The sequence below is a fragment of the Anabrus simplex genome, chromosome 1 (assembly GCF_040414725.1).
Source record: "Anabrus simplex isolate iqAnaSimp1 chromosome 1, ASM4041472v1, whole genome shotgun sequence".
NCBI lineage: Eukaryota > Metazoa > Arthropoda > Insecta > Orthoptera > Tettigoniidae > Anabrus > Anabrus simplex.
The window spans coordinates 500,530,217-500,556,674 of NC_090265.1; the positions used below are offsets into that span (position 1 = coordinate 500,530,217).

The 26,458-nt window shown below is 39.2% G+C and overlaps 2 protein-coding genes across 7 annotated transcripts in view; one reads left to right on the forward strand and one right to left on the reverse strand.

Moving 5' to 3' along the window:
• LOC136867948 (protein MEMO1) overlaps window positions 1-3,523 on the reverse strand; it is a 117,507-nt gene extending 113,984 nt beyond the window's left edge. For 4 of the 5 annotated variants that reach the window (XM_067144744.2, XM_067144743.2, XM_068225037.1 and 1 more), the window contains exon 1: window positions 2,049-2,210. The gene's annotated coding sequence lies outside the window, so the exon portion shown is untranslated. Of the gene's footprint in view, window positions 1-2,048; window positions 2,211-3,478 lie in introns of those variants that run through there. The other variant, XM_068225036.1, reaches the window with a different exon arrangement.
• A 324-nt stretch (window positions 3,524-3,847) lies between these two features.
• LOC136857021 (chromodomain-helicase-DNA-binding protein Mi-2 homolog) overlaps window positions 3,848-26,458 on the forward strand; it is a 195,454-nt gene continuing 172,843 nt past the window's right edge. For both annotated transcript variants that reach the window (XM_067135367.2, XM_067135366.2), the window contains exon 1: window positions 3,848-4,280. In XM_067135367.2, the coding sequence (XP_066991468.2) occupies window positions 4,103-4,280 (178 nt within the window). In that variant the 5' untranslated portion in view covers window positions 3,848-4,102. The remainder of the gene's footprint in view (window positions 4,281-26,458) is intronic.

Here is a 26,458-nt window from a genome sequence, read left to right on the forward strand (position 1 = left end):
AAGTAATAGGATGTTGATTCATAAAGTAGTCAAGAACAGAAGAAGTGATCTTGGCAATAACCTTGCACTGGAAACAGATGATGGGAAGCTGGTGAAGATAGATCAAGGCATCAGGGAAGAAATGAAGAACTACTTCAATATTTTATTAAATGGAGAAAGTCTTCAAAATGATATTACTGAAGGCTGCAGTTTAAGTGTGAGTAATGGAGCACAACACAAGCTAACATGGCTAGAAGTGGAGTCTGAGCTGAAGAACATGAGAAATGGTAAGTCTTCAGGGTTTAATGACGACATGATAAAGGTAGGTGGAGTACATGGCATACAATGGCTGTATGTATGTTCTGTCATCTGGAAACAGAACAGGTATCATTAACCCCTGTATTAAAAGGGAAACGGGAAGATATGAGGAAATTATAAGGGCATCACTCTACTTTCTACATAAACTTCTGGAAAAGATAACTGAAAGAAGAATCAGGAACATAGTTGAACCGTTATTGGAGGAGGAGCAACAATGTGTTCAGGAAGAACCAAAGCACTAGACACCTGATATTTGCCATCAGAATGCTAACAGAGAAGTACTGGGAATATGATAAGAACTTAGTGATGGTTTTTATGGATATCGAGAAGGCCTATGACAGTAGGCCTAGAGAGAGAATCTGGAAATGCCTAGGAGGTACACTGTAGGTGTGCCAAACTTCTTGACTGACAAAGTAAAGATGCTCTATCAAAAGTGCTTAAACTGTGTCCAAGTAGGAGATGGAAGATCAGATTAGTTTGAAACCAAGAGAGAAGTCTAGCACACAAGTGCCTCATCACCACTCCTGTTCATCATTGTCATGGATCAGATCATAAAATCTATCAAAGAACATTACGAGGTCTAACACTCTAATATTTGCAGATAATGTTCTGATCTGGGGAGAAAATGAAGCAGAAGTACAAAAGAAGACTATCAGCAGGAAAGGCACAGATTCAAATATTTTCCTGGAGAGAACTTTGTAACAATCAGTTTCTAACTTCAAATACCTTGGAAGTATAGTTTCAAAAAATAACACAATAAACCAAGAAATACTTAATAGGACTCACAAAGCTTTTCAATTTTATTTCCAAGTGAGAAACCTACTCTGGGATGACAAAATACCCCACAAAGCAAAGCTGACCATGTTTTATACGCGTTTCATTCCAATTCGCATATATGGACTTGAAATATGTAGCCTACATAACAAAGCAAATAGAAATCCAGTCAACAAAAATGAAATTCATTGTTCAGAACAATGAACCAAAAGACCAGGAAAGACAAGATTAGAAATGAAGCAAACAGGAAGGAGGCTGGCATCAAAATACCTGTCACCAAGCTTTTAGGAAAACACAGACTACAATGGTTTGTATATGTTATGAAGATGGACAAGAAATTACTTTGACAGAGAAGTGAAAAGGGAGGAGCCAGTCGGGAGGCCAAGGAATCGATGGATGGACACAGTGAAATAAATCTGAGGTCAGCAAGAGGAATGCCAAGTGGGAGGACTTAGAGGAACAGAAACTATACATTGACAAGAAGAAGTAGTGAGTGCTTGTACACCACACCCGGGAAACTGGAGCTGGAAAATGATAATGAATGTATTTGAGTAATGAATATTTTGACCAACTGACTCGCTAATGTGGTACTTGTTGGTACCATTTATGTTAGTAATCAGTGGTAAAGTGTTGGCCTTCGGATCCCAAGAAACAGGGTTCAAACCCGGCAGAGGTAGTCGGATTTTTTGAAGGGAGGAAAAAAGTCCATCCGATACTCCATATCGTACGATGTCGGCACGTAAAATATCTCTGGTGACATATTTGGTGTTTACCCGATAACATTCATTAAAACAGCCATAGATGCCCAAGAGAGATGCGATTTACTCTGTCATTTAGTAGGACTAGACAAAAATGGAATGTTGAAATTGATGAGCAAGCAGCCAGATGGCAAAAATTAAAATGCTTGCACACGGTAGCTGAAGCCATACAATTATTATTATTTATTATTATTATTATTATTATTATTATTATTATACCTTAAAAACTGGTACTGGTGACAGGATTCTCCTCCTCCTCCTCAAATATTCAATCTGTAGATTGGTTTGGGGCTGCTGTCCAGTTGGCTCTTTTTTGTGCCCTCCTCTTGAGTTCAGGATTCCATGTATTAATTGCTAGTGCTTCCTACCAATCAGGTATCTATAGAACAAAGAAATCTCCTGCTCTGTGTACTCAAAACAGGGTACAAAATACTTTAAAGAAGTTATTGGTAGCAATGTATTTCTTACTATATCACAGCTCAGTTAGGGAATTTTACATCTAGTGTAAAAATTGATTCTCCTATTCCTGTAAGGTGGAAGTTTATTAAACTGTCTATGAATATCTACTAGTAAGATCGCAAAACAACTGCTTACATGCGGAAGAGTCCTGGTCCTACAGTAAACGTGACAATATCCCCAAAACAAAGCAGTACACAGAACAGATGTTCACGAAAGAGGTTCAGTGGAAGTATAAAGGAAATGCATGTTGCCACCGAACAAATTATCAATTAGCTTTTCCGTTTTACACGAATGAAACTATTTCCTCCCCACATAAACACATGGTACTTTGTTGGTCAAACAACATATACTCCTTTCCCAAAAAACCAAGATGCAATAGGCTAATCAAAATTCTCAAGACCTTTTTTTCTAGCTCATGGAGTATTTGACATCTCATAAGCAAACAAATGTGAAATTCCTCAGTGCGAGTAAGTTTACAGCAGTTAATTTCATTGTTTCATTTTAGAGACTTGGGGCACAAGACACAGGTCGTTTGTATTTGGAATTTGAAAACAATAAAAATGATTAACTGACGACTTTTAAACTCAACCAACTTAACGACTGAGAAAAATAAAAATCTTATATTAGAATTAAACGATTTTCTATCGTAAACCTCGGAAGATGTATAATACAAACTACTGAAGACTTAGAAGTCCAAATCCCCTTTGAACTTCCTTTGTTCACGAGCGTTTTCCGAGTTCTACCTGCAGTAATACTTTAAAATTACATTCAAGGAAGAGTAGAAATAACACAGCAAAAATTTAATATGATAATTTAATAACAGACGAGCATTTTAATATTTGTTAAATATCAGTATTCATATACTTTTAAAGAATTAAAAACAAATTGACGTTTAGTAATCGAACACAACTCTGTACAAGACAGTGATAAAAATGTGTGTGTAGCAAGCGCGAATGCCCTTTCACCGTCTTCAGTAATTTAATTCCTTATTAAGTTCAATAACCATCAGCTGAACAAATAATAATCGAAAGTGACGAGCAAATTCAATTTGACCAAGAACTTAACCCTAAACATGCACAAAGACAAACAAGAAATATTATTCGACCAAACTTTCTCGTAAAAAGGGACTTAAGTTGATTCGCACAGAATACAAATTGTATTAGTGGTATGAAATGCTACATATTTCGTACCTAAAAAAAGTACAATGTATCTTAAATTTCATTATTCGCCAGCACATACATCGCCATTTTCGTACCATCACAGAGCTGCCAACTTCGAGGGCAGAGAGGCTCGTCAGTGGGGATATTTTTGCCTGGTGATGCTTAATGACACGATGTAAATTGCGATAATTCGCATTTATATAATACAGTGTACCCTCAATTTATAATTGAATCAGAAATGTTAGCACAGTGTTCAGAAGTAATTTATAATGTTATCAAATATAGGTGCTAGTTATAGTGCTGAACTCTAGCGACAGGTTCTCGTCTGCATAAATAGTTCTTGTCGGAAATGAGTCTTGTGTTGGTCGCCCTTCCTAACTCATTCATTCGTCACTTTGCGCCAGGCCGGAAAAGAAGAAACGCGCGAAATAGAATAGTGTGCTGTTGACGTCGTTTTTGGTTGGATGTGTACCGCTATTGTGGAAATAAACAGTGATTTTTGGTTCATTTTGGCCTGTACGACTATCTGTGATCGAAGTTAATTGCTCACTTAATTGAGTGATATATACATTGTCTGAATTACACACTGTGACATTTGGTGTTTAAACGCTTGTTTGTGACAGAGTCTTGGTAGTTTCTGTAACTAGTGTTACTATGACTGATGTGCAAGCACAACTATCTTCTGGCAATGACAGCAGCGGTGAAGGTGAAGGGCCCAATGTACCCGACATGATGCCACCCTCTTCCAACCAGTCCTCCGCAGGATCTCGGAGTGACAATGATTCCACCGATCTGGCTATGGGTCCAGCTTCACCTGCCCCTGCAGTTTCAGGTAAATATAATGATCGAAGTGGAGTATTATTAACTTTCAACAAGAAGGCCGATTTTGTTATAGTGTTCCTAACCTAAAAATGGTACCCGTAAGTTTTACTGCTTTCTGCGTACATATAAGGAAATTGTTCGCCTGAAATGCATAGTTTTAGCATATTTTTAAATACTAATTACCGATTTCTATCCTATTTCATGGCAATCTTAGTTTTGAGCTTAAAAGTATCATATTCCACATAGCGGAGTGGCGTTCGCCTCCATTTTCTTCTTCGAGTTCTGTGAACTTTAGGCGAAGGCCATACTTTGTTGATATACTTTTACGCGCTTGCGAATGATGAACGTTTTAGCGCTTTGTTGTAGTTAAATATAATACATAAATGGATTGTTAGGTACAAGCAAACGGGCATTGTTTTGTATTACCATATAATTTCCAGTGTTACTTATTTTACCTATTTGTGCTTTTAGCTTCCGAAATTGAAGTAGTGTGTTGCAAATAAAATGACTTTAGTAATGCTGTTCGACGTTTATTAACTGCGGCTTGTTAATCCTTATGATACTGGCTGAATTTAACTTTGTAATGCTATTTATAACCTAAAATTACATATCGGTGCTGTTAGTGGTAGGATAGCCGTCGATTAACTCGTTTGGTAAAAGATTTATGTTGAATAATGGCGCACAAGATGCACTGATCTACATTATGTTACGTTATGAGTTAACGCAGAATTCGGTAACTATCTGTCACATTTTACACATTGAGTGCAGGGTATGTCACAAAAGTGAACACACAGTTTACATACAGCTCTCATTCGGTTCTTGGTAACATTGTGACTTGCAGAGTTTGTGGTAATATCTCTGCTCGGCTAGTGAATTCTCGAAGTGCCAGAGATCTTCATTTGTGCCAAACCATGATCTGTTTATCATGGCCTCTGTTGCATACAGTTGTAGCCAGATCTCTGTTCTTTTCCTTTCTCCATGCCATTTCATCCAAATAGCTGTAAAAGGCAGAGCAAACTGAATCTGTAAATCAGTTGAACGTTTTTAAATCCAGCATATAACACACAACTTGCAAGTAAATATATATAAATGTTGCATTAAAATGATTTTAGAAGGGGTGTGTTCGTTATGAATGCCAGGGACCTACTTGCCTGCCCCAAAAAGTCAAATATTTCATGCACCATTGGCCAACCTGCTTCTAACACTGCCATTGGCTAACATGACTTCATTCCTAGAATTCAAAACTCACAGCTTCTGTTACCAACCCACGCAGAATAAAAACACAAGTAAAGGCTCGTAGTGGCTGTAACCTATTTTTACACTTTGAGGCCAATCTTTGTCGTGAGTACTTAGGGCTCTACTCCCTTCAAAGGTTTTTTTCTATGCCTGCGGTGCATACTGCCCATGCAGCAGTAAGAAAGGTATTTTACTAGCTGTAACCTATATTTGTAAATCCAGACCAGGGTATGATGCGCAAAGGTATCACCCAAATATCACTATAAAATTTGTCACAAATGGAACATAATAATTGCTTTTACACATATCAAGTGAAAAATCCCTGGCAAATTAAGAAATACCGTCGTTATTTGAGAAATATGAAAACATACTTAAGGCTTGTAGACAGGACTGGTTTTTGTCGTACTACGCTGCTGGTGCCGTCTTTTGTTACTTTCATCGGGTCCAGGGCTAGCACCGTGGAATGGGAGGGCTATGTCTGTGGATTCTCATTATCTTTGTCCATTCGCTACTGGTGCCGTCTTTTGTTACTTTCTTCAGGTCCAGGGCTAGCACCGTGGAATGGGAGTGCTATGTCTGTAGATTCCCATTATCTTTGGCCAGTACAAACAGCAAAATGGAGGTCAAAAGAAAAATAGCATGATCCCTGGACCAATAAATATTTTTATTTCTGTTCGAACGAAAGTAGCTTGATCCCTGGACCAATAAATCACTAGTCCACTGAATTTTTCTTATGTACATTGGCCATACCATTTTGTCGCCTATTAAATATTGCATATCGCGATACAATTCATGAAATGATGTCATTGACAGGTGAAGAATGAAACGGAAGCAAAGAACTTCAGTGAACACAGATATCACACACGAAATTGTTCAAAGTGTAAGACAAAAGACATACGTGTGTCACTGTGAGCGCAACACCAAATGTACTTGTAAAGTGGTAAAGTACGTATTAATATTCTCCAAAAAACATATATTTCTTAATTTGCCAGGGATTTTTCACTTGATATATGTAAAAGTAATTATTATGTTCCATTTGTGACAAATTTTATAGTGATATTTAGGTGATACCAATGCGCACTATACCCCCAGACCAATCTCTGTCATGAGAACAGTGGCCCCATGCTCCCATCGAGAGGCTTTCTTGTATGGCTGTGTCACATGCAGTCAGCATGGCAAGGAAAAAGTATATACCAATAAGAACATACTATCTGCGCACTTTTTAGTGATAGATTTACACCCTAGTGCTGAAGTGGTCGACTTCGGTTATCTTTGAGATTCGTATTGGCAACCTTTGAAATACAAACTAAGAATCGCTTATCATCGCTGTGCGACATCTGGCGTACACTTTCAGTACTCGTACTGTTGTTGTTTACACAGCAAAGCCAAACTATAGAATTCATGCTAGGAACACGTTTTGCAACGGGAAATGTCATATAATATTATATATTGTGTGTGTGACACAGTTGTTTTGCTTAAAATAATAAAGGTTTATAAAATTCATATCGATCAATCATATTATCGATTCAATTCAGATTTCATTTCCATTCAGTTGGCAGTATTGACGGAGCCCTTCTTACTTATCCAATGAGTACAAAAATCTATCACTAAAAAGTGCGCATACTATACATGCAGGTAAAAAGAAATGTAACAAGGAATATTTAAAACCTACCTTAATCCAGGGGAGGATAGTTTTACAGCTGCTTAGAAGACGACTCTCATGGAAGGGAAAAGCACTCTTGGAGAGAAATTCCATAGGATAGCATACAAAATGTACCTTGTTTTTTCTTCCGAATGCCAGAGTGGTATAGCTCCTGTGCTTGACGTGACACCAACAATTCTCACTCTTCTGGGTGTGCACAATCACCCCACTACATGCCATCTGCTGCCTGTTTGGCCTGTTAATACATCCACTCCTCCAGAAATCAATGCATTGATCAGAATGATTCACATGGAGGTGAACAAATCTTTCATCCTCTCGACAGTCATACGTTTTTTAACAATTAGAAATTATAAATTGAGCCAGGAAATACCCACTCTTTAATTACATTCAACACTTTCTCTCTTATTTCAATAGGCACAACAAAGAAATTCTTCCAGTTCTTTTGTTCCACTCCACCACTGTCCTGTAATTCTCTTTCCCCGGTGATAGATCTCCCAAATTTTCTCATCAGTTTCTACTACAACTCCCACTCCTATTTTTTGCTTGTTCTGTTCCACATACACACCTCACGACAGAAGCTACGTCAGACAACAATAGTTTACTCTCCTACACCTAGCTCCCTGCTGCAAAAGAGGGGTTTTGTGGCTGATTTAGGAGACGCCATAAGATAGGGAAAAAAGCCTGCCTGATACAAAGATTCGGCTTCTCAAAAAAAAAGTTCTTCCTCCCACTAACATTCAAAGTAGTACACTTCACACCTCCTATGACTGATTCCACATGTAAATTGTCTTTTCGAACAACATTCAACTTTGTAACGCTTCTCACAATTTCTCTCTCTCGCCTCACCAAATTGTGCTGTTCATACAGGTTCAAAAGATACCCCAAATTGTTCTTAAAAGGGGTAAAATGACAAATTTCAGTTCACAGCATCCACACACAGCCATAGCCATTTAAATGTTAGTTTCCATCGCGAGATTTTCATAACAGTTGTTACCGTGTAAAAGCGCTCCTATCGGCACTCCCATAAACCAAGAAAAAAGCCGCGCTCTGGTCAGGGAAGGACGAAAGGGCATCACTCCCCGCTGATTCACAATCTGTAATGTGTGGAATGTGTTAACTATAGAGTTGTTCCACCAAATTTATTACAAAGCGAACTACGAGTTCCTTCAACTCTATATTGCACAAATAAAATACATTAAAATTATTGTTGCTGTGTGAATAGCCTTTTTCTAGTTCTTCCTACTGTGTAGTTTTGGTGGCATTAGAGGATATGTCTGTGTATACCTGCCTGGTATGTTGAGCAGTGAAATATCTCGGTAGTTGTTGCAATCCTCTGTTTGCTATGTCATAGAAGGGTGCAATTACTGCTTTTGTCCAGTCAGAAGATAGTGGTGGTGGTTATTGGTACAACTGGACAGCCATCTTCTATTAACTCTAATCAGAGGGGGAAATTTAAGTAGTATTATTTGCACACTTTTTAGTCATATATTTTTGTACTGGGTTGAAGAGTAAGGAGGTAGCACTGCCGATTCCGGTAATACTGCGAACTGAATGGAAATGAAATAATTGAATCAATTATATGATCGAACAATATGAATTTTCTAAACCTTTATTATCTTCAGGCAACAGCTGTGTCATGCACACATTATATAACATTTCTTGATGCGGATCTTGTTCGTAGCATGAATTCTATAGTTTGGCTTCGCTGTGTAAAAAACAGTACACGAGTACGTAAAGTGTACGGCAGATTTCGCACAGCGATGCATAAGCGATTCTTAGTTTGTGTTTCAAAGGTTGCCAGTACGAATCTCAAAGATAACCGAGGTCAACCTATTCAGCGTTTCCATGTATCACTAAAAGGTGTGCATACTATACAACACTTCAAAATATGAAGGTATTACTAAAACAAAGGGAAAGGGCTATAAAAGGCATGAAAGTCAAAAAATCACTAGGCCTCCGAAAAGATCCACCTTATTATAATTGAGAAATAAAGACTAAGAAGGAGGTGCAGACTGGAAAGAAATGGTTAAAAATGCCTGTGGAAGTAAGGAGAAATTGAAGGAACTTACTAGGAAATTGAATCTAGCAAAGAAGGCAGCTAAGTATAACATGATGGCAAGCATAATTGGCAGTCATACAAATTTCAGTGAAAAATGAAAGGGTATGTATAGGTACCTTCAGGCAGAAACAGGTTCCAAGAAGGACATTCCAGGAATAATTACCGGTAATGAACAAGGAGAGTGAGTAAGTGAGGATCTTCAAAAGGCAGAAGTATTCAGTCAGCAGTATGTAAACATTGTTGGTGACAAGGCTAATGTCCTGATAGAGGAGGTGACTAATGCTAAAGAAGTATTACCGTAAAATTTTCGTATGATAACAATGATATTTACAATAAGATACAAAAGTTGAAAACTAGAAAAGCAGCTGGAATTGATAACATTTCTGGGGATATACTAAAGTTAATGGTTTGGGATATAGTACAATATCTGAAGTACTTATTTGATTCTTGTTTGGTTGAAGGAGCTATACAAGATGAATGGAGAGTTGCTATAGTAGCCCCTGTGTATAAAGGAAAGCGTGATAGACATAAAGCTGAAAATTACTGGCCAGTAAGTTTGACATGTGTTGCATGTAAGCTTTGGGAAGGCATTCTTTCTGATTATATTAGACATGTTTGCAAAATTAATAACTGGTTCAATAGAAGGCAGTTCGGTTTTAGGAAAGGTTATTCCACTGAAGCTCATCTTGTAGGATTCCAGCAAGATATAACATATCTTGGATCCAGGAGGTCAAATGGACTGTATCGCGATTGACCTGTCTAAAGCATTTGATAGGGTGGATCATGGGAGACTACTGGCAAAAATGAGTGCAATTGGACTAGACAAAAGAGTGACTGAATGGGTGGCTATATTTCTAGAAAATAGATCTCAGAGAATTAGAGTAGGCAAAGCTTTACCTGACCCCATAATAGAAAGGGGAATTCCTTAAGGCAGTATAATTGGAAGAGCCTCCGTGGCTCAGACGGCAGCGCGTCGGCCTCTCACCGCTGGATTCCGTGGTTGAAATCCCGGTCGTTCCATGTGAGATTTGTACTAAAAGCCTATATCTGGTCCATTCATTCCATCCCTGACCCGACAATGACTGGAAAACAGGTTGTAGGTTTTCATTTTCAGTATAATTGGACCTTTATGTTTTCTTATATATGTATAAATGATATGAGTAAAGGAGTGGAATCAGATGTAAGGCTTTTTGCAGATGATGTTATTCTGTATAGAGTAATAAATAAGTTACAAGATTGTGAGCAACTGCAAAATGACCTCGATAATATTGAGATGGACAGTAGGCAATGGTATGATGATAAACGAGGTTAAGTCAGGTTGTGAGTTTCACAAATAGGAAAAGTTCTCTCGGTTTTAATTACTGCGTTGTTGGGGTGAAAGTTCCTTTTGGGGATCATTGTAAGTATCTGGGTGTTAATATAAGGAGAGATCTTCATTGGGGTAATCACATAAATGAGATTGTAAATAAAGGGTACAGATCTCTGCACATGGTTATGAGGGTGTTTAGCGGTTGTAGTAAGGATGTAAAGGAGAGGGCATATAAGTCTCTAGTAAGACCCCAATTAGAGTATGGTTTCAGTGGATGGGGCCCTTACCAGGATTACTTGATTCAAAAACAGGAAAAAATTCAAAGAAAAGCAGCTTGATTTGTTCTAGCACTAAAATGAATATCCATAAAAACATCTTCAAGGCCGCTGATGAAATGAGCATGCTTGTTTTTCATTATCACACTGTTTTTCCACTAAATTTTTTTTAATGAACCGTTTTAATTAGAAATTTTGTAAGAGAATAAGTTTTAGTCTCTGACAAAATATTTTTATGGTTTAATCATTGACAGTGTTTCCATCAACATGTTTGTATAATGTATCATTTGTCACATATTTATATACTGAATTTTAGTAACTGGGTAAACTTTTAGCTTGGATATTAATATAAGGTGTACTCTTGAAGATTGTTTTAGGCTGAGGATGCCCTGAATTGAGGGCGAAACATGTCCCATTTAACTGATAGTATGTGGAAATTAATGTATTGAATAGGTGGATTAAAGATCGCCTTTATTGTTTTTGAACTAAGTGGTATGTTCCGAGCTGTCAGCGGAGGAATGGCTTGGAGTAACATTAGTAGACAAATAAGTTTGAGTTGCATCTTTAAAAGTAGGAAAGATCACAATATGAAGGTAAAGTTGGGATTCAAGGGGACAAATTGGGGCAAATATTCATTTATAAGAAGGGGAGTTAGGGATTGGAATAACTTAACCAAGGGAGATGTTCAATAAATTTCCAGTGTCATTGAAATCTTTTAAGAAAAGGCTAGGAAAACAGCAGATAGGGAATCTGCCACCTAGGCGACTGCCCTAAACGCAGATCAGTATTGATTGATTGGAAACCTAATACCATTGGGGTCAGAAAAGAAGTTGGATAGGAAGATTAAGGTGATGAGCCTGACACAGGTGGAAGCAGTGTGAGGGGGCTCAGCTAGGGAACCGTGGTTACCAACCCGAAGATATTTCATCCCTGCTTTCCCACTATCTCTCATCAATTCAGGTCTAATTTAATCTGTTCCTACTACCTTATGACAGTGTATTTGGTTACCATTATTTCAACTTTGAGCATAATTTAATTGTCATTGTTGTTCTCCCGATGCACTCCATTGTCTGGGATATCAACAGAATGTTTTCCTGTTTCAGTGAGTTGATTTTCAAAATTTACTATCTTTTTATTCAGCGATTCCCTAGGATCTACAAGGAGTTTGCGTGATTTACCCAATAGCTACACTTCTGGTATTAGTTTCCCCTTTCCTTCTATTTGTAAGATTCTTTATTACAGTGTAATAAAGCTTGTCAACTTCATACTAATCTTCGCCCTCTCATGAGGAATACACTAAGGCGATTCTCGTCCTAGTTCCTTCGGTCTCTAAATCTATCATCATCATTCGCTCGTGTACATGTTTAACTGTAACTATGTTACATGCTGTGGTGTTCCTGTCATTCATCCTTTTGACAACTGTTAAGACCACCTTTTAATTTCTTAGCTCTTCCTCGAAAACTCTCCTTACCCGAACATACTGTAACTCCTAACACATCCAGTTGCATCCTTTTCACTGATTCAGTTGGTTCTACTTTCTCTTCCATAAGCCCCCACACAACACTGCTAGCATTAAATTCTACAGCTAACTTATTTTCTTAATTACTACAATACTGATTATGCACTACACAGACATACCACGAGTACAACTTACCTTACACAGTACATCAGTTCACACTCCGTGCTCTTGCTGCTTAGTCACACCAGTTGTTCACTCTGTTGTTTACAAATTACATGATCGCATTACACATACTTCCACAGCTGTCACAGTCTAAGTCAGTTCCACAGCTATTCTCGCTATGCGCTATCACAGCCCGGGCTCAACAGTCTCTCAATCCTGTATGTCATACGCTGTCCTTACACTCACAACGGATATTTGCCACTGTCCCTTGCAGACTTCTCTCGTGCTGCTACCAATACACACGTTCACTCACACAGCAGCTGGACTTGTGGGGCTACTCATCTACAACAGAACAAACACTCGCTTCATAGACAGAACTTGACTCCTTGCACTGCACTGAACCATCCATACTCTGGCTGGCGCACACAGACTGGTCCTCAACTCAAACTGAACCGGTGCACTGGGAACTCCATGGCAGCACTCCCAGCATTCAACAGCTCTAACTAAACTCAACTCCAGACTAGTTTGGTCTGCCTTAAGTTGGGAGACCAGTGGTTCCATAACACTCTGGAAGCTGGATATGTCCAGAAAACTCAGCCTCTCCAATCCACTTGAATTTTCCAGCAGTGGCTAGAGGCATCCAAGGAGATGTCTTAGTGCCTGGCCCTACACTTCTCGCTCCATCCTGACTGACAGGCTGCTGGCAAGCAGGCAGGGCCAGGCTAACTTGCTCCTCCCAAGTTATGACCATGAAATGGCGAACACCCTCATAATATTGATAGCTCTCCTTTGAATTCCATTTCATTCGTCAAGTTGTCCTTGGTCTGTTAAATGGAAATGGGTTTCTTGTCCCTTTTTAATAATATTTTGAGCATGCTGGGTAAATTTTCTGTGAAGGATGCTACCCTACTTGAACTAGCTCCCATGAGAAATTCTCTTGTAATAGTTTAGGCCATGAAAATACAAAAGTACTAGGCCTAGTCTTTATAAGCATTTTGCCTAATATTGCTTTTACAAAAATATCACCAGCTTCCCCTAATTTTTCATTATGCCTGTTGATAAAGATAGGTGGAAATTACTAAGCTGTGACAATTTTAGCTGAAATGCAGGAAAGTGGCTAAACTAAACTTTTCTTGTATCTGTAGTAATCTTACCTCCCAAGCTATATGTAGTATTTATCACTTTTCTTACCTTTCTCTTCGTTGTGTGCAGAAGAGTGCTCACCTGTAATTTCATAGACATTACCTGAAGTGCACTGTATTGGTTGGGATTTTAGTCCACACTTGCAAATTTGTCTGAAATCAAAATAATTTAAACCAGCAAATAAAGCAAGAAGATTGAAATTATGAAAACGTACTTTCAAACTGTAGTGTTAGAAATCCGTTTTTATTCTACGTTGTTTATGTAGGGTATAAGTTACTTAGCTACCGATTTTCCACCCAGATGACTGTGATTCAATTCACTCGTATGGCTGCAAGAAGGGTCTCCAGTTCCCTGGCCAAAATTGAGGATGATTTAGGGTGGCTCCAGTGACCCAGAGGCAACTGGTTTATGCTAAAGGAAGTTTTTTTTTTTTTTAATTTTTTATAATCTTTCTGTAAGATCAGGTTTGTGTAATAAGACACGCAAACCTCATTTATCCAGCCCTCATTAATCCGGATCTCCAGTTTATCTGGTTAGAAAATAATAAACATTTATTTTTACTTGTACAGTATTTCTTTTATGGCGTCGACTCTTCTTGAATGTCTTTTCCGCCAAGGATAATTAAGGACAGGAATTGGAAGTAATTCGGCCACAGTCTATCAAAGGTACCGTACCGGCGTTCGCCTGGAATTGAGAATGGGGAAACCGTGGAAAACTATTCCCAGGATGGCCGAGGTGGGATTTGAACCCACACTCTTCTGAATGCAGCTCGCTACTAATTCACTGATGATGAATTCGAAAATGAAACCAGCACTCCATCAGAAGATTTATTTATTTATTTATTTATTTATTTATTTAGTGTATGGCCCATACAATCAAGTTGAGTTCAGATATAAATTATGTACATATTTACATAACAAGAAAACAATGAACAAGGAAAGGCTCCCTACAACTGAATGTCAAGATCACTGATCCACTGTATTGCTTCTGGAGTTGCCATCAGGAAATTCACTTTGCTGCCTGTGTATGCCCGCGTTTCACACTCTCTGACAATCTGATGTATGGTTTGTCGTGCAGCCATCAGAAGAAACAGTGACTCGTGCATAGGCAACAATGCAGCTGGACAAACTGAAACCACGCCGGCAGAACTGTTATTAGTAAAACATCTTTGTGATTGTGCTGCACGCAAACGCTTTACAAATGTGAAACAGAAAAACTTGCACATTATTTTAGTGCATAAAACAGTCGTAAATGTAAGGAAAGTGTTTTCAATTTTTTGTACAATTGAAAAAAGGTATTAATGTACAACTTAGGTACATGTACTGTATTTGTTTTTTTTTTTCGGACTATCCGGATTTTCGATAGTCCTGATCAGTTCCAGCCCCACTTAATCCGGATAAATGAGATTCTTGTGTAGTAGTAGTAGTAATCAGCAAAGTATGAACTTCTGAGTTAACAGTATCAATTTATAGAGCATCCATCCTTTAGAAAAGACTGTGGGTCTTACGGGCTTTTACTTCTTATGGAATTTCCCCTACACTGGGATTTGTTAGGCCTACCTATTTGTAATAAATAGGGATGGGCCCTCGATACGATACTTGCATGGTATCTACTTCAATCACTACTTCTTCGATACTTCGGTGGTGATTCTGCAAATTTTACTTTAAAACCACAAAATACTATAGCCGCAAGTAAGAACATCTTAAAGTGGTCGCAGTGACGACGAAGACGGAGATACGGTCCGGAAGACCCTTCCTCAATTCTTGCTTATTCAGTGCAAATCCAATTATCTAATTACCTCGCTGCAAGTCGAGCAAGAACCTGACTAATTACATGTTGAGTTGAGTTTTCTAGGGATTTTGTGATTTTATAACAATAGAGAAATTACCTCCGTTGTCTTGTGGAGGGAAAATGAAACTCTTCCTAAGAGAAATATTTGACAGATCAACTTACAGTTCGAGCTTTCTAGTGAAAGTACATTACTTTATTATCGAATCTTGAAGTGATCTATTTTGGTATGTTTTTGACTGTGATGTTTGAATGCCAGCGCTGTCAGTTGTGAAGGAGCATCATCTGCAGGAGCTCTGCTGAAGCTGCTAGGAATTTCCCCGTGGCAGGGGTTGGTACTTAATTTTTGGATTTTCCCACTTTCTTGTCAGGAGATACCTAGAAATGCCAATACAGGTAAACAGACAACTTCTTAGGAAAAACCAAATGTAAGGTAAGGCCTAATGAGGTTGACCACCTGCTGTGAACATTAGTTCCCCCTCCCCCCTACGACACGTCAAACTGATTATTTATTCTTCAGTTGCTACCTATACATGACAGAAGATTGTGTGTTTCATTTTGTGGTACCATACCATCTGTATTCTACTTCGTACAATATGAGTAAAGTGTGGAACTATTTTCAAATGGACCCCCCTTGTGATGATTGCGCTTGTTTGTTTATTTGTAAAAAGAGTTTTTCACGAGGTGGAAACATCAGTGTACAAAATTGTTTTTTCAGAACATCTTAATAAACATTTCTGCGGAAGTGGAAATTTAACTTCTGAAGAAGTAATAGTAGATGAGCCTGTGACTCTTCTTTCACGGTCATAGACGACATCGGCATTATCATCATCATTCTCTTAAGTCTCAACCTACACTTCAATCATTTATGGACAAGAAATCTGCATTTACAAACCAGGTGATGGTCAGTCAAAGACATTTACCAGAAAAATTGCAACACTGGTATGCAAAGATAACCATCCATTCAGCATTGTTGAGGATGAAGGATTTAAGGAGTTGGTTATCTTGAACTTAGATGTGCTATGCCTTCTTGTAAGCAAATATCGAATCTAATAATTCCAGAACTTTATGAAGAAGTGGAACGAAGAGTACCAAAATGCGAATAGTGTAGCTGTTACAATGGATATATGGACATCAACAGCCTGCAACGATTATTTAAGTGTCACCGTTCCTTTTGTGGATCTAGACTATAATCTTAAGCATATATGTATTGAAGTGATACCATTTTAAGAAGTGAGCCACACTGGTGAAAATATAGCCAATTTCTGACAGGAAACTTTTGAAACCTGGGGTTTAATTGATAAATTAATGATCATGATCCATGATAACTGTCACAATGTTGTAAATGCTATGAAGTTAGGAAACTTAACCACTTGCATGTCATAAATATTATTTTTGATCTGTGTTGATATTTTATTGGAATAATAACAATTTATTATTTAGGTGGTCAAATTAATAAATTAACTTATTGTTATTATTCCAACTTAACCACTTGTCGTGTTTAGCTCGTATATTCAAACTTGTTTTGAAGCATGGACTTTTCACTTTAAAAAAAATGAGTCTCTTTTTGTCATGCAGGAAACTAGTTCGAAGTTTCAAACACTCCTCAAAATCCACTAAGATTCTCAAAGCATCTTTCTTTACCACAACACCGCGTGATTCAGGATGAACCTGCGTGATGGAATTCAATTCTGCATATACTAAGAAGACTTCAGCAGCAAAAGAGGGCCTTAGTTTTTGCAACCTCTGATCTCTCCTTGCCAGTGAATCTTACAGTATCGCAATAGGATCTTGTCAATATTTTCGAATAAGCAACACTCGCTGTAAGTTCATCTCCAGTGTCAGTGTATGAAGTGATACCCATTGTGAACACTGTTATTTCTGAATTGGAAAAGCCGTCAGACAGTAGATCAGGAATTGCGACTGTTCGACAGTCGTTGATCGATGAATTGAACGTAATTTTTAAATTCATTGAAGAAAATAAAAATGTTCCATTGCGACGCTGTTGGATCCCCGCTTAAAAGGACGAGTTTTTCACAGACCCAGTCTCTCAGTTGTGCTAAAGACCTTGCTAACCAAGAGGTATGTCCTGCATCCAAAAATGATCAGGTAAAATTTATTTTTTCCGGTTTTCGGATACTTATGTAGGGATGTATGTATGTATGTATGTTGAGTCCTCAGCCCTAAGGCTGGTTGGATCCTCAACAGCTCTGCCATCAGCTGTCCTAGATGGACTAGGCATCACTCAAGAGGCCTACTAGGGAAATGAGGGGTGAGGTTGTTGCATCAGGCTTTGCTGTCAATACCGTCAGCCATTTGCTGGCAGTGCCACATGCTGGACAAAAAAAACAGTGGAAGCGTGTAATGGCCGCTATGTTTTGGTAAAGTGACGTGAGCTGTATAAAGAAGTGTCTCTAACATTAAATTCAGTGCAAACCAATTGTAAGACTTCCTTAAATATGTTCCTGCGTGTAATGGTATTACACAACAGAGGTAGTTTCCTGTTGCTTTCCTCACAGAGCCAGTGTTGCTATTACATATCAGTCTGCCACACCCACTGAAATGCATGCACCAGCTGAGCCTATGAGCAACATTTTCACACCATATGTAGCAGGGACTGGCTGCATAAGGAATGGCATTACTAGCATCACTCATACCTCGGTCACTTTCATATTGTCAAAGCCAAGGATAAGACAGACACAGATCTATGAAAGTAACAAAATTGCTGTAGCCTATACCAGAAGACATAATGCACTGTAAACACTAGGTACTACCAGCAAAGGCATATGATGATGATGATGATGATAATAATACGAGGGTCGTGTCATAAGTCATGGCAACCAATTCCCCTCTCGCGAACAGGAGACAACAAGAAAAATCCAAGACATGCATCTGGAAATACAGGGCATGTACCTATGCAAAGTGCCTGAAGATAAATTCTGACTTCAAGAGATTCTCGTAGGAAAGTGACAGAACACAGGCCATTGGTAAACGTTGTTTTATGGAATAGACAGCAAATACACAATACTACGTACAAAGGACAGATCTCCACTGGTTACAGACCTTCAAAATATTCACCCAGGGTTTCCACTGTGCGTTGCCAGCGGTGGGGCAGGCGCTGAATAGCATTTGCTAAATGTGTATCGCTAACGTGTCACCTCTCTCCAAAATGCTGTTACAATGTCCTCTTTGTTAGCAAACCGTTGTCCACGTAATGGCTCCTTGACTTTGGGTATTAGATCATAGTCACATGGGCTCAGATCAGGCGAATAAGGTGGATTTCGAAGAACCTCCCATCTCCACTGTTGTCAGCGATCGTTGCTCCTGCTTGTTGACTTCCATTTTGTGATGCTCTCACTCACACACTGAACTTGGGGCATGCTTGGACCCACACTGTTGTCTACATACACCATCTAGTGGCATCATACGCAAGTACATGCTGCACGTTTCCAAATGCACATCCCAGACCCCCGTTCCATCTCCCGTTCACGAGAAAAAAATAGCCGCCGTGACCCATGACTACGTAGTAATAATAATAATAATAATAAACAGTAATCAAACCAGAGTGCCTGTTTGTTTCACGATGATTAGGATTAACAACACAGACACTGAAGAAATTGAGAGGGAAAGAAAGGTTTTAAGCAAACATCTCGGACCAGAAAGATGTGCAGACACATACCGATTACGCAGCAACAAAGAAGTATATAAAACATGCAGCAGGATTTGAGATACAATACTCAAACAAAGGAGCATATTTCAAGATTGCCCAACGACGGACTCGCTAATAACTTTTTCAACAAACCGAATAGGAAAGACAACTCTTATGACAAATGGTTTGTTAACACCAAGAATGATCTGTACGAAATGAACATCATGATTCAAGACATCCACTACAGGACCCCTTTCAGAAACATGATACACACATTTGAGCGGTTCCTACAGCCAGAAACATCGACCAAGAAGAAAAAACATTGGGAGGCTGAAAAGAAGGAAGCAGTATGCAGGTGAGTGAAGGAATAATGGCGCCAAAGAAAACTGAAATCGTGAGGAATTATTTACGTGGTCTATATTTGGCCAAAATCGACTATGAATAATAATAATGGCATTGGTTTAACGTTCTACCAATTACATTTACTGTTTTAAGAGATGCCAAGATGCCAGAAATTTGTGTACGATCAGTGTACAGTCACAAAGCTGGTGTATTTGCGTGCCGTCAAATCAACCTATTCAGCGTTCAGTTATCTGGGGTACTTAGCTCGCTGCTCTTTATAGTCATGCAGACCAAGTTTTTAAACATTTGTTTTGCAAAATGTGTGCTGGAGAAAAGAATAGAGAACCAGTAAGAAGTGTTTTTTTTCTTTAAAGAGAAGTCATACAAATAAAGGGCGCAAGAGTGATTAAAGGAGAACATTCTGACTACTGTCGATATTCTGTTCACATGCTAGACAATATTAGCTCCTACCATTACACAAAGAACGAATCATGTTTTCTCCCTCACCAGTTTTATTGCCTTCGTGTAATACTGACATGCTCGTTAAAATCGATCAGTTCACAAACATTATTTTATTTTAGATTTCACCTACTGCAAAGCCCAAGAAATTGCCAGGAATGTGATGCCTTTTCATTAACATTATGCAAGAAAATAATCGTGTGTCAGATTCACCGCCAGTTAACAGTTCCCAAGAATAAATCACTGCATATCTCAACGACAATTTGTCACCTCTTTATAGTCCTCTGGATTACTAGAAAACAAATTCAAAATTTCCAAAACTAAAAGAACTAGCTGCTAAATATTTGTGTATTCCACCTGCAACCGTTTTCTCTGAAAGACTATTCAGCACAGCAGGAATCATATGTGACAGAAAAGTAGTAGACTTTATGCTGAAAGAGTGAGAATGCTAGTATTTTTTATCAAAAACTTATAAAAGTGGACCGTTTCAAAAACTAATTGTGCTTTTAAATGCCTAATGTACAGTTTAAAAATAAGTACACTGATGGTTTTAAATTTTGTCTCGCTAAATATGTGCACCTAATTAATTTCATTGGCATTACACAGTTCTCCCAACATTCTCTTTTGTGTTAAAACTAGAAGTAGAAATGACTATTGGATATTGTGGAAAATATAAAGTATCAAGAAAAACTGCTATCATCCCATCCCTAGTTATAAACAACATTAATGAAAAAAGTGCAGTTTTTTAATATGTGTACAAGAGCAAGGGAACAGGAGGATTGCAGCAACTATCGAGGTATCTCATTGATTAGTATACCAGGCAAAGTATTCACTGGCATCTTGGAAGGGCGGGTGCAATCATTGGTTGAGAGGAAGTTGGATGTAAACCAGTCTGGTTTGAGACCACAGACGGGTTGTCAGGATCAGATTTTCAGTATACATATCAAATAGTGTCTGTCCAGAATTTTGCCAAATCACAGGTATTAGGTGTTGCAACCATCACGTCCTGCATTGTGCAACTTAAAGGGCACTTATGACAGTTCATGAGATGGGCTGTGGTTTTGTCTTCACCACATTCACATAGGCTTGATGTGCCATGAAAGCCCCATTTTATCATATTGATACTTGATCTACCAACCCCAGTGTGGAGCCTGTTCGACAATCTCCAAGTAAACTAATGTTCCTCATGTCCTGAAGGGAGATGTTCAGTTGGTAGCATCCAACCAGCAAGTTGAGTATTTTTATTTCTCCATAATCTCAACCTTGAGAATTGAGCAGATTCGTTTAGATCTTCGGTTGTATTCAGGAAACTCCTCCTAGACATCAATCGTCGGTGGGCAGGTTCATATCCATACAATGGGTGTGCACATGAGGCAAGTGTTTTAGTTCTTTCATTCATGGATTCAACTTATCTTCTAATATCTGGTGGGGCGATTCCAGCCAAACAGTAGATTGTATCTCGTGGTGTTGGTGTCAAATAGTCAGTGATAAGTTGACATGTTTCCTTCAGAGAGATCGTCTCTGGATGTGTACCCCAATTGGTTCCAGACAATTTGCGAAGGATGCTGCTTCTAGGTGACACTTTCTGCGAGTCATCTTGTAATCCTTTGTCGTGTTGTATAGTTTGCGCAACAGTATACGGTGATTAACTGTATCATATGCAGCAGAGAAGTCTATAAAGGCCACTCCTGTGATTTTATTATTTTCGTATCCATCTTCAATATACTGCATCAGATGGAGGACATGTGAGGTAAAACTTTTCCCTTTTCAGAATCCTGCTTGCTCTGGGATGAGAAGTGGTTCAGTGATCACTTAAGTCTTTCAAGGATCATCTGTTCTAGGATCTTGTACAGATGACACTACAGTGAGAAAGGTCTGTAATTTTTCAGATAGTTTGGGTCTTTTCCGGGTTTGAGAAATGAGTTTACTCTGGCTTTTCTCCACACACGTGGTAACTTGCAGGTATTTATACAGTTATTCTACAGTTCAAGTAACCATTGTTTATAACATGTCCAAATTGCTTAATCTACTCAATACGTATTTCATCTATGCCTGCAGCCTTACCATTCTTACACTGATTTATTGCTGTATTCAGCTCAGATAAAGTAAAAGGTTTAGTGAGTGTATCAGTCTCCTGCTCATAATCCCTCTCAATTCCTTCATTCTGAATTTGACATAGATTAGATGGTGGTCCATTTTGTAGAAGTTGATGTGCAATTTGGTTTGCTGTGACATTGGAATGTGTTGATGTTTTTACTAGGATCACTACTGAGTTGTCTAAGTAATGGCCAAGCTTTTTGATTACTCCTACCCATGTCAATCTCTTCCATCAACCTTAACCTCTGTGCCTGTTTTACTTCAGAAATAGAAGAAATTACTTGTCCCATTGTGATGGTGTCATTGCTGAGGTTTCCTGAGTTTCACCTTGTATAGATAGATAAAGAATGGGTGAGCCCTGCGTTCGCAGGACTCCACACGTAGGTTTGTGAAGGCCATTTGTGTCCCTTAAACGGGTTTGCCTAGTCCAGCCCTAGTGCTCCTATAAAGGGTACCAGCGTCCGGATGTTCGCATTCCTGATGTCTTCCAGGCTCACAAAATGTGAGCCTAGATATCAATGTCTAGTGCTTGCAAGAGCCTTGCACTGACATAACACATGCGCGGAGGTCTCTTCCTCCCTACCGCACCTTCTACACATCGGATCCTGACTGATTTTCATGATGTATAGGTGTCTCTGTAAGGTATTGTGTCTTGTCAACAGTCCAACTACCATTCACATTCTGGTCCTATTCAAATTTATCAGGACCTTTTTTATAACTTTGGCTTGGCCCTTTGATAAGTTCACGTGCCTGCCTTGCTGTGCTTAGCCTCTTCCAAATGTCTAAGATTTGTCTACTGGGATATTACCAGTTTCACGCTTCGGAGTGACACTCCTGGGAAGGGGTCTGGTTCTATGAAAGGACCTTTTGAGCCCTGTTTCGCTAGTTTGTCCGCTTCTTCATTTCCACTGATACCTGTGTGCCCAGGGACCCATAATAGGGTAACTGAGCTAAGTTCACACAGCTGATCTAACATCCTTTGGCATTCCCATACCATTTTTGATGTTCTGACTGCGCAGAATGTTTTTAACACTGCCTGGCTATCATTGCACATGGTGATGCATCTCCTATGTCCAGGCATGTTCCATATACTGTATATACACCACAGGCCAGTATTGCATATACTTCGGCCTGGGAAACAGTAGCATATTTACCCATGGAAAGGGAGAGCCTTGTCTTAGGTCCCCAGATCCCGGCGCCTGTGCCCGTCTCTATCCGCGAGCCATCTGTGTACCATGTACAGCCCCCAGACCTAAGACGGGCCCCAGCATCTGCGGCCCTCTCCTCTCTTGCGGGTATAACTACTGTGAACTTATAATTCAGATTAAAACTAGGCTTCATCAGGTCCCCGATCATCATTGTCATAGGGCAGGTCTGGTGAAGCCGTGTAAGAATAGAAGCATGACCTCTATTCGGATTCTTGAAGGACCATCCTCAGAGTGACCAGAGGCAGTAGGCACTCATTCCCGCTATTTCCTTAACATATAAATGTAAGGGGGGAAGACCTAGGATGGCCTCCATTGCACATACTGATGTGGTATCCTGTGCCCCTGTTATTCCTAGACACGCAAGTCTTTGGACACTGTTTAACTTGGTGGTCACAGTTTTACTCTCCGAACCTGGCCACCAGTTCACCTTGTATATAGTTCGTTCTGCATCCTCTAGGGATTGTAGCTCTTGAACACTGCCAGATGATATTCAACTGTTGATATGCTTGTGGAATTGGATTGAGTGGTTTGATCTTCTCGTCCAGTAAGTTGGCGAATCTTTCCCACTTGGTTTTCTTAAAATTATATATCCGTTTAAAGTAGACCTCTTGGGGTCTAATGGCAGCTACCAGTTGACACATTATTGGGTGATGCTATGTGATTGGAATAGAAGCACATACAGATTTAATATTTGTGAGCGAGAAGAGATAGCATATAAGATATCCTGAGTCCACTCAGCTTTTACTCCCGTGAAGCAAAGTTGGTCTGAAAACAGACCGATGTAAAGATAGTTTTATCCGGGAGCTGACTTCTTTCTTTTGGAATACTGTTGAGCTCACTGCATTAGCTTTACTGCACCCTGATTCAATCTCAATTACTATATTACCATCCTGGGAGAACACACATCCTAAATACTTGAAATTATCTACCTGTTCCAGCTTTGTATCACCAATCTGACATTCAGTTCTGTTGAATTTCTTACCTACTGACATCACTTTAGTCTTGGACAGGCTTATTTTCATACCATACTCATTGCACCTATTTTTAAGTTCCGAGATATTAGACAGCAGGCTTTCGGCACAATCTGCCCTTAAGACCAAGTCCTCAGCATAGGCCAGACTGCTTACATCATTTCCACTTAACTGAATCCCACCCTGCCACTTTATATCTTTCAGCACATGTTCCATGTAAATTACAAACAACAAAGGTGAAAGATTGTCTAACCCTTGTATGTACCCTGAACCAAGAACTTATTCTACTGTCAATTCTCACTGCAGCCCAATTATCATCATAAATGCTTTTGATTGATTTTAATAATCTACCCTTAATCCCTTAGTCCCCAGTATGTTGAACATCTTTTCCCTCGGTACCCTGTCATATGCTTTCTCTAGACCTACTAAACATAACTGTCTACTCCTCTCGTACCATTTCTCAGTTACCTGGCGCATACTAAAAATCTGATCCTGACAGCCCCTCTGTGGTCTGAAACCACACTGGTATTCATCCAAATTCCTCTCAACCATTGATTGCACCCTCCCTTCCAAGATGCCAGTGAATACTTTGCCTGATACACTAATCATTGAGATACCTCTATAGTTGTTGCTATCCTTCCTGTTCCCTTGCTTAGTGATACGTGCAGTTACTCCTCTTGTCCAATCTGAATGTACCTTACAAACACTCCATGCCGATCTTATTACTCTGTGAAGCCATTTCATCCCTTTCTTCCCACTGTACTTCCCCATTTTGGGTCTAATTTTATCTGTTCCTGCTGCTTTATAACAATGGAGTTTATTTACCACCTTTTCCACTTAAAGCATAATTTCACCATCATTTTCCTCCTCCCTATAAGCTCGGTTGTTGGCGTCACAACCAGGAAGATTTCCTGCATCCCTCGTTATTGGGACAGTTCAGGCATTACAGGTCGTTAATTCCCCAAATATCGTAGGGCAAGTCATGTATACATCTTGCACGGAGACCTTGGGCGTGCCTGCCTGCCGGTCAGTGGTGCGCGAAGAAGTATTCCAGACAGAAATGATACCTCGGCCAGGCTGCGCGAATCATGAAACGAATCGTGCTCTGTATGATGGGGTGTTAAAGAGTTTACAATGAGTTTTCTTGTTATCAGATAATAACCAAATAGAATGCGTTACCTGTTGTACGCCGTTATATTATTCGATCGAGAAACTTAGAACTACCTAGCGGAAAAGGTGTAGCCAAGACAACGCGAGCCTTTAGTTTCTTTGCGATTAATATCACAACTACCAGATTATCTGAGCGTTTCGATGACTTCGTCGCGTTCAAGTAAACTGAGTTCCTTGCGGTATTTTTTAAATTGCTAGAAAGCTAGGTTAAAGCCAGATGCTCTACGGATTGTTTTCTTAAACCCATCAAATTTGGTAGGTATGTCCCATTCATAAACCTCGCGTTTACCAACATACTAAAATCGCAGAGCAAGAAATCTTCCATCAGTGTGACGAAAATTACTCGTGTAGGGGAACAGGCATCGATTTTTGGTCACGTGACGGAGAAGAGCTCTCAGTGACTTCCTTGTGCTACGCTAGGGTTAGAGTGGAGGGTGAAAGGGCACGTGCGGTATTGATGATTAAAAACAACGCGCCTCACTCTTCTAATATAAACATGTTTTTATTTAGGACTGGAAGTGGTCTTCATATTCACGGGGAAAATATTACCACTGTGTTACCCAATACACAAGCATAATACTGTACCACTTTTGAATACAAGAAGCAACTATTTTTATTCATGCTCCTCTCATACATGATTTTAAGATTGATTAGGTTTAATGAATTTGCAACAAGAAACCTGTTTCCAATCCAGGTTTTTTTTTCTTAATGTTGCTGGATTTTCTTTCTATGTATTCTGAAATGTCTTGACTCCAATCTAAAGGAACCTGCCCTACCGAACTGCTTGTTCTGTTGAATGTGATTTATCCCCCTTTCTGTTTAATGGAGGACGCTGGGATGAGAATAGTGTTAGGAATTGAGACAGTAACGGCTTGTAGGCTAACTCATTTGAGCCTGTTCTGCGTGACGTGCGTCTTGCAAGGTGCAAAGTTCTGATCTTATTTCTTAAGCAGCCGTTCTGAGTAACGCAGACTGTAGATGTGTAGAATAAGGCTCCGTTGTTGATGGGGAAGTTATCTTTCCGTTTTTTTTGTTTTTGTTTTTGTTTTTTTACCAGTTGCGCGAAAATAGAGGTGGTGTGTTGAGGAATTAATTAGGCGCTCGCTTCCCTAATTAGCGATTGTCCGATCGGGTCGAAGTTTGGTATGTATTTCTCTTCACATTTTTAGAAGAGATAATCAACTTGATAGCCGCTCCA